The 13240-nt window shown below is 45.8% G+C and overlaps 1 protein-coding gene across 2 annotated transcripts in view; it reads right to left on the reverse strand.

Moving 5' to 3' along the window:
- Positions 1 to 12212, reverse strand: part of PGR (progesterone receptor) — a 107816-nt gene extending 95604 nt beyond the window's left edge. Inside the window, exons 1-2 of one of the 2 annotated variants that reach the window (XM_041730587.1) lie at positions 10699 to 12212; positions 8866 to 9017 (exon numbers count right to left, since the gene is read on the reverse strand). In XM_041730587.1, coding sequence (XP_041586521.1) covers positions 8866 to 9017; positions 10699 to 12212 — 1666 coding nt within the window. The remainder of the gene's footprint in view (positions 1 to 8865; positions 9018 to 10698) is intronic. The other variant, XM_041730588.1, reaches the window with a different exon arrangement.
- Between the last annotated feature and the right edge of the window lie 1028 nt (positions 12213 to 13240).

Below are 13240 nucleotides of genomic sequence, written 5' to 3' on the forward strand. Positions count from 1 at the left end.
GGAGCTGTTACTAGCAAGGTTGCACGATGTAAGGCTAATATAAAAACATCAGTCATTTTCTTATATACTAGCGATGAACAACTGGCATTTGAAATTTAAAACACTATCATTTACATTAGCCCCCCCAAAATGAAGTACTTAAGTAAAAATGTAACCAAATATGTACTAGATCTACAGGAGGAAAATCACAAAACTTTGATTAATGAAATAAAATAACTAAATAAATGGGACAATATTTATTCCATGTTCATGGATGAGTAGATTCAATATTGTCAAGACATGAGTTCTTCCCAATGCAATTCCAATTAAAACCCCAGAAAATTATTTCATGGTTATTGAAAAACTAATGTAAAGTGTATATGTAGAAGCTAGGCTAGGACTCAGAATATTTAACACAATATTGAAGTTGGAGGACTGACAGTACTTGACTTCAAGACCTATAAGTCTATAGTAACCAAATAGTGTGGTATTGGTAAAAGAACAGACAAATAGATCAATCTATCAGAATAGAAAGCCCTAGAAATAGACCCACATAAATATAGTCAACTAATCTTGACAAAGTAGTAAAGAGAATACAGTGGAGCAAAAACTATCTCTTCAACAAGTAGTGCTGAAACAACTGGTCATCCACTTGCAAATGTCAATCTAGACATAGATCTTGCACTCTTCATAAACATCAACTCAAAATGGATAACAGACTCGAATACAAGATGCAAAATTATAAAAGTCCTAAACGATAACATAGGAGCAAATCTAGATGACCTTGAATATCATCAATGATTTTTAGATACAACATCAAACTGATGATTCATGAAAAAAAGAACTGAAAACTGGATTTCATTAAAAGTAAAATTTTCTGCTCTGCATCACTTGCCATCAGGGAAATACAAATCAAAACCACGATGAGATACCACCTCACACCAGTGAGAATGGGGGAAATTAACAAGGCAGGAAACAACAAATGTTGGAGAGGATGTGGGGAAAAGGGAACCCTCTTACACTGTTGGTGGGAATGTGAACTGGTGCAGCCACTCTGGAAAACTGTGTGGAGATTCCTCAAAGAGTTAAAAATAGACTTGCCCTACGACCCAGCAATTGCACTGCTGGGGATTTACCCCAAAGATTCAGATGCAATGAAACGTCGGGACACCTGCACCCCGATGTTTCTAGCAGCAATGGCCACAATAGCCAAACTGTGGAAGGAGCCTCGGTGTCCATCGAAAGATGAATGGATAAAGAAGATGTGGTTTATGTATACAATGGAATATTCCTCAGCCATTAGAAACGACAAATACCCACCATTTGCTTCAACGTGGATGGAACTGGAGGGTATTATGCTGAGTGAAATAAGTCAATCGGAGAAGGACAAACAGTGTATGTTCTCATTCATTTGGGGAATATAAATAATAGTGAAAGGGAATATAAAGGAAGGGAAAAGAAATGTTGGGAAATATCAGAAGGGGAGACAGAACATAAAGACTCCTAACTCTGGGAAACGAACTAGGGGTGGCGGAAGGGGAGGAGGGCGGGTGTTGGAGGGGAATGGGTGACGGGCACTGAGGCGGACACTTGATGGGATGAGCACTGGGTGTTTTTCTGTATGTTGGTAAATTGAACACCAATAAAAATTAATTAAAAAAAAAAAAGTAAAATTTTTTGCCATGTAAAAAACATTGTCAGAGAATAAAAAGACACAGAGTGGGAGGAAATATTCACAAAAGACAGATTTAATAAAGCACTGCTATCCAAAATATATAAGAGCTGTTATTTTTTTATTTTTTTAATTAATTTTTATTGGTGTTCAATTTACCAACGTACAGAAAAACACCCAGTGCTCATCCCATCAAGTGTCCACCTCAGTGCCCGTCACCCATTCCCCTCCAACACCCGCCCTCCTCCCCCCTTCCGCCACCCCTAGTTCGTTTCCCCAAGTTAGGAGTCTTTATGTTCTGTCTCCCTTCGAAACAACCAGATTAAAAAATGGGTCAAATATCTTAACAGGCATCTCACCAAAAATACATGGGTGGCAAATAAGTATATGAAAACATGCACCACATCATATGTCATCAGGGAAATGCAAATTAAAGCAATGAGATACTACTATCCACCCATTAGGATGGCCAAAATCATGGGGATCCCTGGGTGGCTCAGCAGTTTAGTGCCTGTCTTCCGCCGAGGGCGTGGTCCCAGGATCGAGTCCCACATCGGGCTCCCTGTGTGGAGCCTGCTTCTCCCTCTGCCTGTGTGTCTGCCTCTGTGTGTGTGTGTGTGTGTGTGTGTGTCTCATGAATAAATAAATAAAAATCTAAAAAAAAAAAAAAAAAAAAAGAATGGCCAAAATCCAGAACACAGACAATACCAAATGCAAGCAAAGATGCAGAGCAACAAGGAAAACTTGTAAAATGTAACCAAATGAAAAATGTAACCATTTTTTCATTCATTGATGGTGGAAATGCAAAATAACATAGCCACTTTGGAAGACAGTTTAGAGATCTCTTACAAAGCTAAACACTCATACAATGCAGCAACCCTACTACTTGGTATTTACCCAAAGAAATAAAAAAAAAAATGTATGCCCACATAAAAACCTGCTATGGATCATTATAGCAGCTTTCTTCATAATTGTCAAAACTTGGAAGAAACCAAAATACACTTTAGCAGGTGAATAGATAAACTGTGTTATATCCAGACAGTGGAATATTATTCAGCACTAAAAGGAAATGGGATATCAAGCCATAAAAAGACATAGAAGAAACTTAAATGCACATTACTAAGTGAAACTGTATGGTATTCTGCAAAAGGCAAAACTATGGAGACAGTAGAAAGGTCAGTGGTTGCCAGGGATTCAGGGGAGGAGACGGATGAATAAATGGAACACAGAGGATTTTTAGGGTAGTGAAACTACTCTGTACATACCAGAACTACGGATACATTTTATTGTACATTTCTTCAAACCCATAGAATGTACAATGCCAAGAACAAACCCATCATGTAAACTATGGATTTTGGATGATTATGAAATATTCACAAGTGAAGTATGTTCATCAATTGTAACAAAAAATGTACCATTCTCATGAAGGATGTTAATAATAGGGGAGGCTAGGCTAGGACAAGAAGTATATGGGAAATCTCTGTACCTCTCTCTTGATTTTGCTCTTAAAAATAATAAAATCTTTAAATGAATTTGAATATTCATTATTTCTCTCTTGGGAGCCATAGCAGGAAAAATATGCTACCAAATCAGTTTCATTTTTAGACTCTGACACCAACTCTAATCAAATTTTGAAATACATTACTCACAAAAATATTTCATTTCTACCCGGTTTTCTCTGTGGTCTACTTATGATGGTGTCTCTCTAAATCTAGGTACTTTCCATCATCCCCATCTTCTGACAGTGGTCAATTCTCTAGTTTTTTAGGCATTCCTTAAACTATTCACTTAGCACACCTATAATTCATTATATAAATGCTAATTGATAGAATGTTTCTTGCTTCACTATAGTATAAACTCCACTAGGGCTGCAGCCAGCCAGGTCTGTCATGTTTTACTGTTTTTTCAACTAGTACCTAGCATAATGCCTAGCATATGGCAGGTGCTTGATAAATACTTGGTTATTAATACATGAACAAAACAAATTAGGTTAATCTAGAGGACATTATGCATGAAATGAATCAGACAGGGAAAGACAAATACCACATGGTATCATTTACACATGGAATAAAGGAATCAAATTTATAGAAAGAATAGAAAAATAGTCACCAGGGGCTGGGACTGGCTGGGGATATAGGAAGAGGTGAGTAAAAGGGTACAAACTTTTAAGATGAATAAGGTCTGAGGATTTAATATATAACATGGTGACTAGTTGAGAACATTGTATTATATGACTGAAATTTGCTAAAAGAGTAGAATTTAAATGTTCTTGTCAAAAAAAAAAGATTAATATGTCAGGTGATGAATGTGTTAATTAACTTGATAGGGGAATCCTTTCACCATATCTGTCAAATCATCATTTTGTACACTTTAAATTTCACACTTTTATTTATTTATCAATTATACCTCAATATACTTAGAATAAAAATGAGGATAATAATGTAATATAATCAATTAATACTTACTTAGACTAGTGTCTTCTAAATAATGTTTCACTGTATTACAATATTTGCCCACCCATATTCCGTCAAATTTATTCACTACAGATGCTGTCACAGTAAAAAGCATCCGAAGAGTAAGAGCTTGACACCGTCACTTATGATGATTGGTTCATTTAGAACAAATTTACTAAATATCTAGTATATTCCTAGCACTGAGCTAGTCATAGTACATACACAGGTAAGCCAATGAGAAATGAATTTTTCTTGGGCAGCCCCGGTGGCTCAGTAGTTTAGCACTGCCTTCAGCCCAGAGCGTGATCCTGGAGAGCCAGAATCAAGTCCTACGTCGGGCTCCCTGCATGGGGCCTGCCCCTCTGCCTGTGTCACTGCCTCTCTCTCTCTCTCTCTCTGTGTCTCTCATGAATAAATAAATAAAATCATTTAAAAAAAAGAAATGATCTTTTCTTACTTACAAAGTCATGGCCCGCATTTTATAAAACTGGTTGGGTCATTATGACTTCATCTCCTTGGAAGGTATTAAGGCAACTCCTGACCACTTCCTGCTTCATTCCAAGTCTTAGTAAAGGAATGCAATGGGCTGTTCAACCAATTGCTTTTTGGCTAATTCATTTTCTTAGGTTAAGAGAAGTCATCCTTTCCCACCCCCATACATTCACTTCCTGAGTGGTTTGTTTGCTTCTCTTTCTCTCCTTCTCTCTTTCTTTCTTTTCCTGCCTCTTTTCTCTCCTGTTTCATACCAAGACAAACCCAGTCTTCTTTGGTGACTTCTTTACAGATTTTACTGCCTTTCCCAACTTGGAGGTAAGGAAACTGGTTCTTGGCCCCTGACTATGTCTTCTCACAGCTATCCTAAATGTGAAGTTAGTATCATCCATCCATTTATATCACACACTGGATCGCCCTTCATCTTGCAATCTTTTTTAGGAGTCATTTTTACCTTCCTAGATGTTTTATCATTTGGCTCACTTTTTTTTTTTTACAACCCTCTATTGTTTTTCTTTGAAATTTAAACATAATTTCCTATTAAGAGAAATGTAGTATAATTAAGAGAAATGTAGCACAGATTCTGGAGTCCCACCACTTGGGTTTGAATCCTGATTCTACCACTTCCTAACTGTGATTAAGGCAATTTAACATCTCTGGGCCTTAGCACCCTTATTGGTAAAATGAAAATATAACGATTATAAGGATTAAAAGAATTAAAACACTCATAAAACACTTAGTCACTGGTACATAGAAAGCACTATAAAATGTTATAACATTATTATCCTTGGTAACAACACCTATATTTTAACCACTGACTTTTAACTTCTGGACATATTGGTATCCACCCCCAGTTTTACCTTGAACTACTCCTACACACAAAGAGAGGCAGAGACACAGGCAGAGGAAGAAGCAGGCTCCTCACAGGGAGTCCGATGTGGGACTTGATTCAGGACCCCGGGATCACACCCTGAGCCAAAGGCAGCCGCTCAACTGCTGAGCCATCCAGGCGTCCCAAACTACCCTTACTTTAGATTTCACACCTATGTCTCTCCAACTGTTAAAGTCCTTCTACACCTTTCTAACTCATAAAAATTCCCGGAAACTACTATTATCTTGTCTTAAATCACTGATTTTATCCCAATTCATTCAAACACAGGCAATTAAACTTCCCAACCTTTCAGTTTAATGATTTCCTAATATAACTCTTCAAGTCTTAGTTTAATCTTGATCTTTTCACTTTTCTTTGGACATATACACTTAAAAGCGCACCTCAATGCCCAGAGATCAGTAATCTTACTTGTCCTTTAGTAACCAATGAAGTTCATATTTTTCATAAAGTCTTCTCCTATCAACATTGAATATGCACATTCCATCCTAAAACCAACTTCCACCTACACCAACTCACAAACCACATAAATCTTTAACTACTTTACAGATTTGCTTATCTGGATATTTAGTGAGAATCTCTTTTTTACATGCAAAAGGGTCTAACATGCAAATACGTTACTTCAGCTCCACTGTAAGCTCTTCAACAGAAGCAACACCAATTGAAGTTGACAATATGCTAGGCATTTATTTCAAAACTTTGCATGTATTAATTCATTTAATATTTATAACTACTCTGAGGAGTACCTAACTTTCTTTTAAAGATTTTATTTATTTATTCATGAGAGACACAGAGACACAGGTGGAGGGAGAAGCAGGCACCCCGCAGAGAGCCTGATGTGGGGCTGGATCCCAGGATCCCTGGATCATGACCTGAGCCAAAGGCAGACGCTCAACCACTGAGCCACCCAGATATCCCAGGAGTACCGAATGTTATCCTCATTTTATATCTAAGGCAGAGACAGATGAAGGGAAGAATACCTTTCGCTCAAATCTAAATTTAAGAGGTATAAAATAATGAACTTACTTGTATAGTTTTGTAATCTTGCTCTAGTTTCATGAATGACTTATAAAGATCTAAAGTTCCTCTTGTAAATTTTGTCAAATAAAGGTGCTTCATTTCTACTACTCAAGACTAACACAGGATCATGCCAATAGTAGTAGTCCAACAAATGCTAAGAGTAAATTTGGGAAGATATTTTATGTGGTCCTGGATGCTATTTTAATACTATAAAAGCATTTATATTTTAGATAGGGTGCTCTTGGTTCTATATGCATACTTTGAAGTAACTTCTGCAAATTAAGTAGCATTTATCATATACCTACTTGTGCACACCATTTCTGATTTATAAGCACTGCAATGAAATAGTATCTAACTTATGGTGACTAACAATTGGTTACTAGCTAGTTGTGTGCTCTTTGGAAGCTCAAAGTTATGTCTTTGGGACTTGTTTATCTATAAAGAGTTGGGGCTGGGCTAGAGAAAAATTGGCCTTCAGGCAGGGGATTCTACAGAGGTCATTCACTTATAAAATTAGACTACTCTAAGAAGACTATGAGAATGAAGGAAATTCTATTTATGGCGAAAGGAATGTTCAAAAAGCCAGAACTAAAGTCAGATGGAAACAGCAACTCAAATTATGAGCTGGACAATCAATCCTTCTACACAAAGAACTTCTGCTTGTAACTATGATTAAATAACACCAATAGGAAAGTTAGGATCACCCTAAGTTGTGTCCCATTTTCTCATGTAGCCTCTTTTCAATCAGTGCTTCAATTAATTTAAAATGTAATTAAAACCTTCTGAGACTGAATACATATGTTTAATATCAGTTAAATATATTCAACATTCAAAAATATTATATTCTAGAAATATACAAAGCAAATATTCTTTAAGAAGAATTAATTTAAATAGGATTATTACAAATACTACTAATAAATGGTTTCATTTTTATCAAAAATGTATAATCACCTGTTAGGCATCTACAAGAATAGTGAATTTAATGGGATGAGCACTGGGTGTTATACTGTATCTTGACAAATCGAACTTCAATAAAAACAAATTTAAAAAATAAATAAATAAATAAATGTCTTTTAGAGGGATGTCTGGGCAACTCAGCAGTTGAGCATGTGCCTTCGGCTCAGAGTGTGATCCTAGGGTCTGGGGATCCAGTCCCGCACTGGGGAGCCTGCTTCTGTCTCTGTGTCTCTCATGAATAAATAAAATCTTTTTTAAGAAATGTCTTTTACATTATATTCTTTTGGTGCATATTAAATATGTGTATCAAACTCCTTTGAAAGTTCCCTTAAGGTAAAAATTCCTCATTCCTTCCTTTCCTACTTATCAAATAGAGGGCTCTTGAAATCAAAAATCTCACAAACAGGAAGGAAAAAAGCAGGTGTTCAGATCTTTAGTTCCTTGTCTAGGTGTGATCTCCACGCTTCAGAGGGAACCCTAAACTCATTTAGTTCACTACAAGATGCACTTATTGTTAGAATTTCAATATGAAATCATTTTTAAATGCATTTTTATCTTCAAATATAAAAGTAGTTGGCTGCTTAGAATTTAGTGTCAATACAAAAATTCAAAAATATCTTCTACTAAAGTTCAAGGGCAAAATACATTATGTAAGTCAATCCAAAATCATTAGATAAATATGTAATTTAGATGATTTTAAAAATATGAAAGTCTTGTAGCAAAACACTTCAGAAAGTGTTACTGTGACACCCAAATTTTTCATTTGCTTTAAACTGCTTACTCTTACCCACTTATAAAAATATACCAAAGAGAATTTTAAAAACTTGTTTAGAATTACCATTGTATAAGTATTGCATAAATATATATGTAGAGAAAAGACAAAATTATGTAGAAAATTTGTAACTGCGTCACATACATATGCGCACATAGAGAAGGACATATACATAATTTCAATGACTTTTGCCATTTTCTCTTGATCAAGATTTTAGATATTTATGTAATATATATGTAATATATAATACACATATGTAATGTACATATATGTAATACAATATGTATAATATATATTACATATATGATAGGAATATAAAAATACACTTAGAGCCAAGCTGTTTCTTTTTTTTTTCCAAGCTGTTTCTTTAAAGTTAAATAGGTGGTGAACAATGGCAGCATTGTCCCAAAGATTAGTATAACTTTAGTCTAATATTGAAAGTGCTAATCAAAGAATATGCAATTGTAATATCCACCACATTTAATTTTGAGTATTATAAATAAAAACATATTGCTAAACATATTATTTTAAGTTATATGGAAATATCATTTCTTAGAAGCAAGGGAAAATAATAGATGGTCTCAGTTTACAATTAAACAAAAAAATAAAGGATCAGGGGAAAGGAGCTTACCTTCCATTGCCCTTTTAAAGAAGACCTTACAGCTTCCACAAGTTAGGACACCATAATGACAGCCTGATGCTTCATCCCCACAGATTAAACAAATCTTCTGAGGTAATGACTCGAAGCTGTACTGTGGGCTCTGGCTGGCATCTGCATCAGGCCTTGAAATGCAGAACAAAGTACTCCATTTATTTTTAGGTGTACCACTAGCTAATACTAAAGTTTTCTTAACAGAATTGACACAATGAAAGGGGATTTAAAATAGAACTGAATGTATAAAAGACATGCAAATTAAACTTGGTGCACTGTTACTGGATTCACCACATTTGCAAATTATTATGCATCAGCAGCACCAACATAAAAGAATAATATATAAGTTTATGTTCAGGAAAGCTAAAGTCCGTTGGTTTTGTTAAAAAAAAAAAAAAAGAATCTTTGTACAGGGGATCCCTGGATGGCTCAGCGGTTTGGTGCCTGCCTTCAGCCCAGGGCGTGGTCCTGGAGTCCCGGGATCGAGTCCTGGGATCGAGTCCCGCATCGGGCTCCCCGCATGGGGCCTGCTTCTCCCTCTGCCTGTGTCTCTGCCTCTCTCTCTCTCTCTGTGTCTCTCATGAATAAATAAAATAAAATCTTTTAAAAAAAATCTTTGTACAAAACTCCTTATATAGAATAACCAATTTACTCTTTGACAAACGAAACGTTATTCCCTTCCTGTACTCTGGGTAACAATGAACGTGGTTTTAAGGGCTCAATCATACTTAGCAATGTCTTTGTTTCGAGTTTTTAAAACAACCCCTAATGACTGTTTACTTGGACGAATATGTGTTTGCCATTTTAAAGAATTGTCCAATATATTGACAGTTTTGCTCCTACACAGCACATACGATTTAAAGGGAACATCCTTTAATATTTCACTTCAGTGCGTAAATGAAAATGTCCTTGAAAACCTGTGTGGAAAAAGTTGTAGCCAATCCGAAACAATATTAGGATACAGCGCACTGTAGTGATCAATGTCTGAATCCATCATGTGAATACAGCACACATGACTCAGTCTTGAGATTCGTAGGAGCTCGAGCCCTTTGCGTGCCGGCCTGGGCCTGCGAGGTTCTGCTCCCCGGGAACCGCTCCCAGGGGCCCTGGGCCTTAAGGCCGCTCCCGGAAAGACATTCCAGCAAGCATCCTTCTACCTATCACCGTCCTGTCATCCCCCCGCCGCTAAGCATCTTCCACTGCACTGGACTAGCGGGCACCCAGAGTGCACTACGCTGCACGTTTCAAACGAGGGCTACTTCTGTCTAGAAATCTTGCAGATTTGTGATTTAGGAAATACTTTTGAGAAGGCACGCTCCAAAACAGGCCTATTATGCGCCCCTTTTGTGTCCCCAAAGTAGTTAGGAGGGGAGAGGAAAGAAGGGACACCGAAGCACTCTCGTGCCCCGCCCCGGCCACTCGGACCAGCGGGACCCCCCCGACCCCGCCCGCCCGACCCCAGTTCCCGCAGGCTCCCCGCCCCCTAGGCCGGACCGCTGTTCCAGCAGTGGCCGCCACCCCCCACCCCCGCGCGGGATCTCTGTGCCTGCAGGTGCTCCCCTCCCTCCCCTCCCGCCCGCCGTGCCCGCAGGTGCTCCCCGCCCTCCCCTCCCTCCCCTCCCTCCCCTCCCGCCCGCCCGCCGTGCCCGCAGGTGCTCCCCTCCCTCCCCTCCCGCCCGCCCGCCGTGCCCGCAGGTGCTTCCCTCCCTCCCCTCCCGCCCGCCCGCCGTGCCCGCAGGCGCCCCCCACCCCGGCCGGACCAGTGCTCTTGCAGGCGCCCCCCGCCCCCCGCCCCCAGCCCCGGGCCCTCACCTCAGGTAGTTGAGGTACGGCTGGTACACCTGCGGCAGGCCCTCCTTGAGCACGGCCGCCTGGTAGCCGAGCTGCGGAAGGGCGCCGAGGCCGAGCGGCTGGTAGAGCGCGGGGCTGGCCCCCGCGGCCCCCGCCGAGGCAGCGGCGGCCGCGCCGTCCCGGGGCAGCAGGCAGGCGGCGGCGCCCGGAACCCGGCAGGGCGCGGCGGCGAACGGGCCCTGCGGCGGCGGCGCGCCCTCCGCCTTGTACAGGACGCACTCCAGGCTGGGCCCCGGCGGGGACGCCGACGACACCGAGCCGCCGGCGGCTGCGGCGGCCGCCGGCGCCCCTTCCCCGGGCCTGGACGACGGCGCTCGCGGAGGGAGCGGGGGCAGCGCGGGCGGCGCGTCCGCGAAGACGCAGGAGTGAGGCCCCGCCGCCAGGTACGGCCGCGGGGAGCGCGCAGCCGCCTCGGCGCCCTCCTCCTCCTCCTTGATCTTCAGGGCGGGCGGCTGGAAGTCGCCGTAGAGCGGGAAGCCGTCGTCCTTGGGCTCGGCGTCGGGCGGGTACGCGCAGTCGGGGAAGTCGCCGGCCGCCAGCGGGCAGGGGGCGGAGGGCGAGCCCCGCGGCGCCGCGAAGGCGCCCGCGTCGTAGGTCTCCGCCTCCAGCAGCTGCCGGGTGCGGGCCGCCAGGAGCGCCGAGCTGAGCGGCAGGATGGGCACGTGGATGAAGTCCATCATCGCGGTGGCCAGCGGGGAGCACCCGGGCGCCGGCGCGTCCTGCTCGGCCAGCGAGGCCTTGGGCGCGGGGAGGCGGGCGTCCTCCTTGGGCACCAGGCTCGTGCTCCCGGGGGCCGTCCCCGGCGCGGCGGCCGCGGCGCCCGCCGGAGGCCGGGGCTTGCCCTTGAGGAGCGCGCCCGTGGGGCCCTCGGCCGCGAAGCCGCCCTCCTCCTCCACGTCCAGCGCGGCGGGCTGCGTGGCGGCTTTGCCCGCGGCCCCGGGCCAAGCGAGGCTCCCGGCGCACAGGGGCACCGGCTGCCGGGACGGGGACGGGCCCCGGGGCAGCCCCTTGTGCGCACCCGCCGCCCCGCAGCTGTCGCCGGCCCTGCCCTCCGGCCGGCTCATGAGCGCGCACGCCGCGCCCCGGGTGCTGGGGGCGCCGCGGGGACCTTCGGGCGGCTCGGGGCCACGCGGGCGCCGCGGGCTGCGGTCCTTCCCCGGGGGCCCGGGGCTGTCGGCCCCCGCCCCGCCCGCGGCGGCGAGTCTCGGATACGCCCGGTCCGCGTCCGGCCGCGGCTGCCGGCCCTGCGCCTTCCCGGCCGGGTCCGCGCCCTGGCCGCGCGGGGGGAAGAGCGGCCCGTCCGGGGGCGCGGGCGCGGGTGCGGGCGCGGCGGCCCGCGGGGCGTCGGAGGTCTGAGTCGCCCGGAGGCGGCCGCCGTCTCGACGTGGGGACGGGGGCTCTGCGGCCGGCGCGGGGGAGGGCGCGCCTCCCGCCACGTGGGGAGCCCGGGCATCCTTTCCCGTCCGCTCCGTCATGACGACCGGGACTCCCCTCTCCTCCTCCCCCGTCTGCGGGGAGGAGGGGGCGGGGAAGGAGGGGGGTGTGGGCGATGCAGAAGCTGGAGGCCGCGGGAGAAGGAGGAGCAGGTGGACTCCAGCTGGCCTGGCCTCGGCGGGGCGGGGCGGGGCGGGGCGGGGCGGGGCGGGCGGAGGACGCCCACCTCCGGGCGGGACGGGGGCAGGGCTGCTCAGCCGCGCGCTGGCCCTCCCCGGCGCAGGTGCTCCGTCCCGGGGCAGGGGGCGGGTGCGGGAGCAGGTGCGGGAGCAGGTGCGGGAGCAGGAGAGGGCGCTGGCGCCGGCTTCCCGGAGCAGCCCGAGGGCCCGAGGCGCGCAGGCCCCACAAGCCCGGCCCTCGAGGGCTGCGGCCCGGGGCGGACTCGTTCCCTGGCCCCAACGCCGAGCTGGCAGCTCGCAGCCCCCGGCCGCCTTACACTCGCCTCCCCGTTACGACCCCGGGACGACGTGGACGTGGACGCGGGCTTCTCGCTACGGCCCACCCCCAGGAGCAGCCGGGTTGCTGCTTGCCCCAGCGAGCCGCTGCCGGCGGACACCTCCGCTGCCCTCCCGCGGCGCCGCGGCCCCGGACGACGAGGCGCCTGTGCCCGGTTCCTCGCTCCGCTGCGGAGTGGAACTCGGTCGCCCGGAGGATGCTGCTCGCACGTCGCACGTCCTCCGGCACGGACAGCGCAGAGCTGAACCCTGGCCCCGGCTGCCGCGGCTCCCGCCCCGCCCCGCGTCGCGGCCTCCAGGCCTCCACCAAAGCCCGCCAGACCTGATGGGACCTTCGGAAGCGGATACCCCCAGCCTCGTCAGAATTTCACTCTGAATGGCGGGTGCTGTGGGATGGAACTGCATAGGCGTGTTAAGAGGTTTTGCTACCAGTTGAGAATTGTGCTCGATCTAAGTGCAAAAGCAAATGGGTTCTTTGAGGAGATAGTTGGCGATGTTATTGAATGGATGTATCAAGGATGATCCTAAATACTATGAAAGAGATTCTCTGTCTT

The sequence above is a fragment of the Vulpes lagopus genome, chromosome 15 (assembly GCF_018345385.1).
Source record: "Vulpes lagopus strain Blue_001 chromosome 15, ASM1834538v1, whole genome shotgun sequence".
Classification (NCBI taxonomy): domain Eukaryota; kingdom Metazoa; phylum Chordata; class Mammalia; order Carnivora; family Canidae; genus Vulpes; species Vulpes lagopus.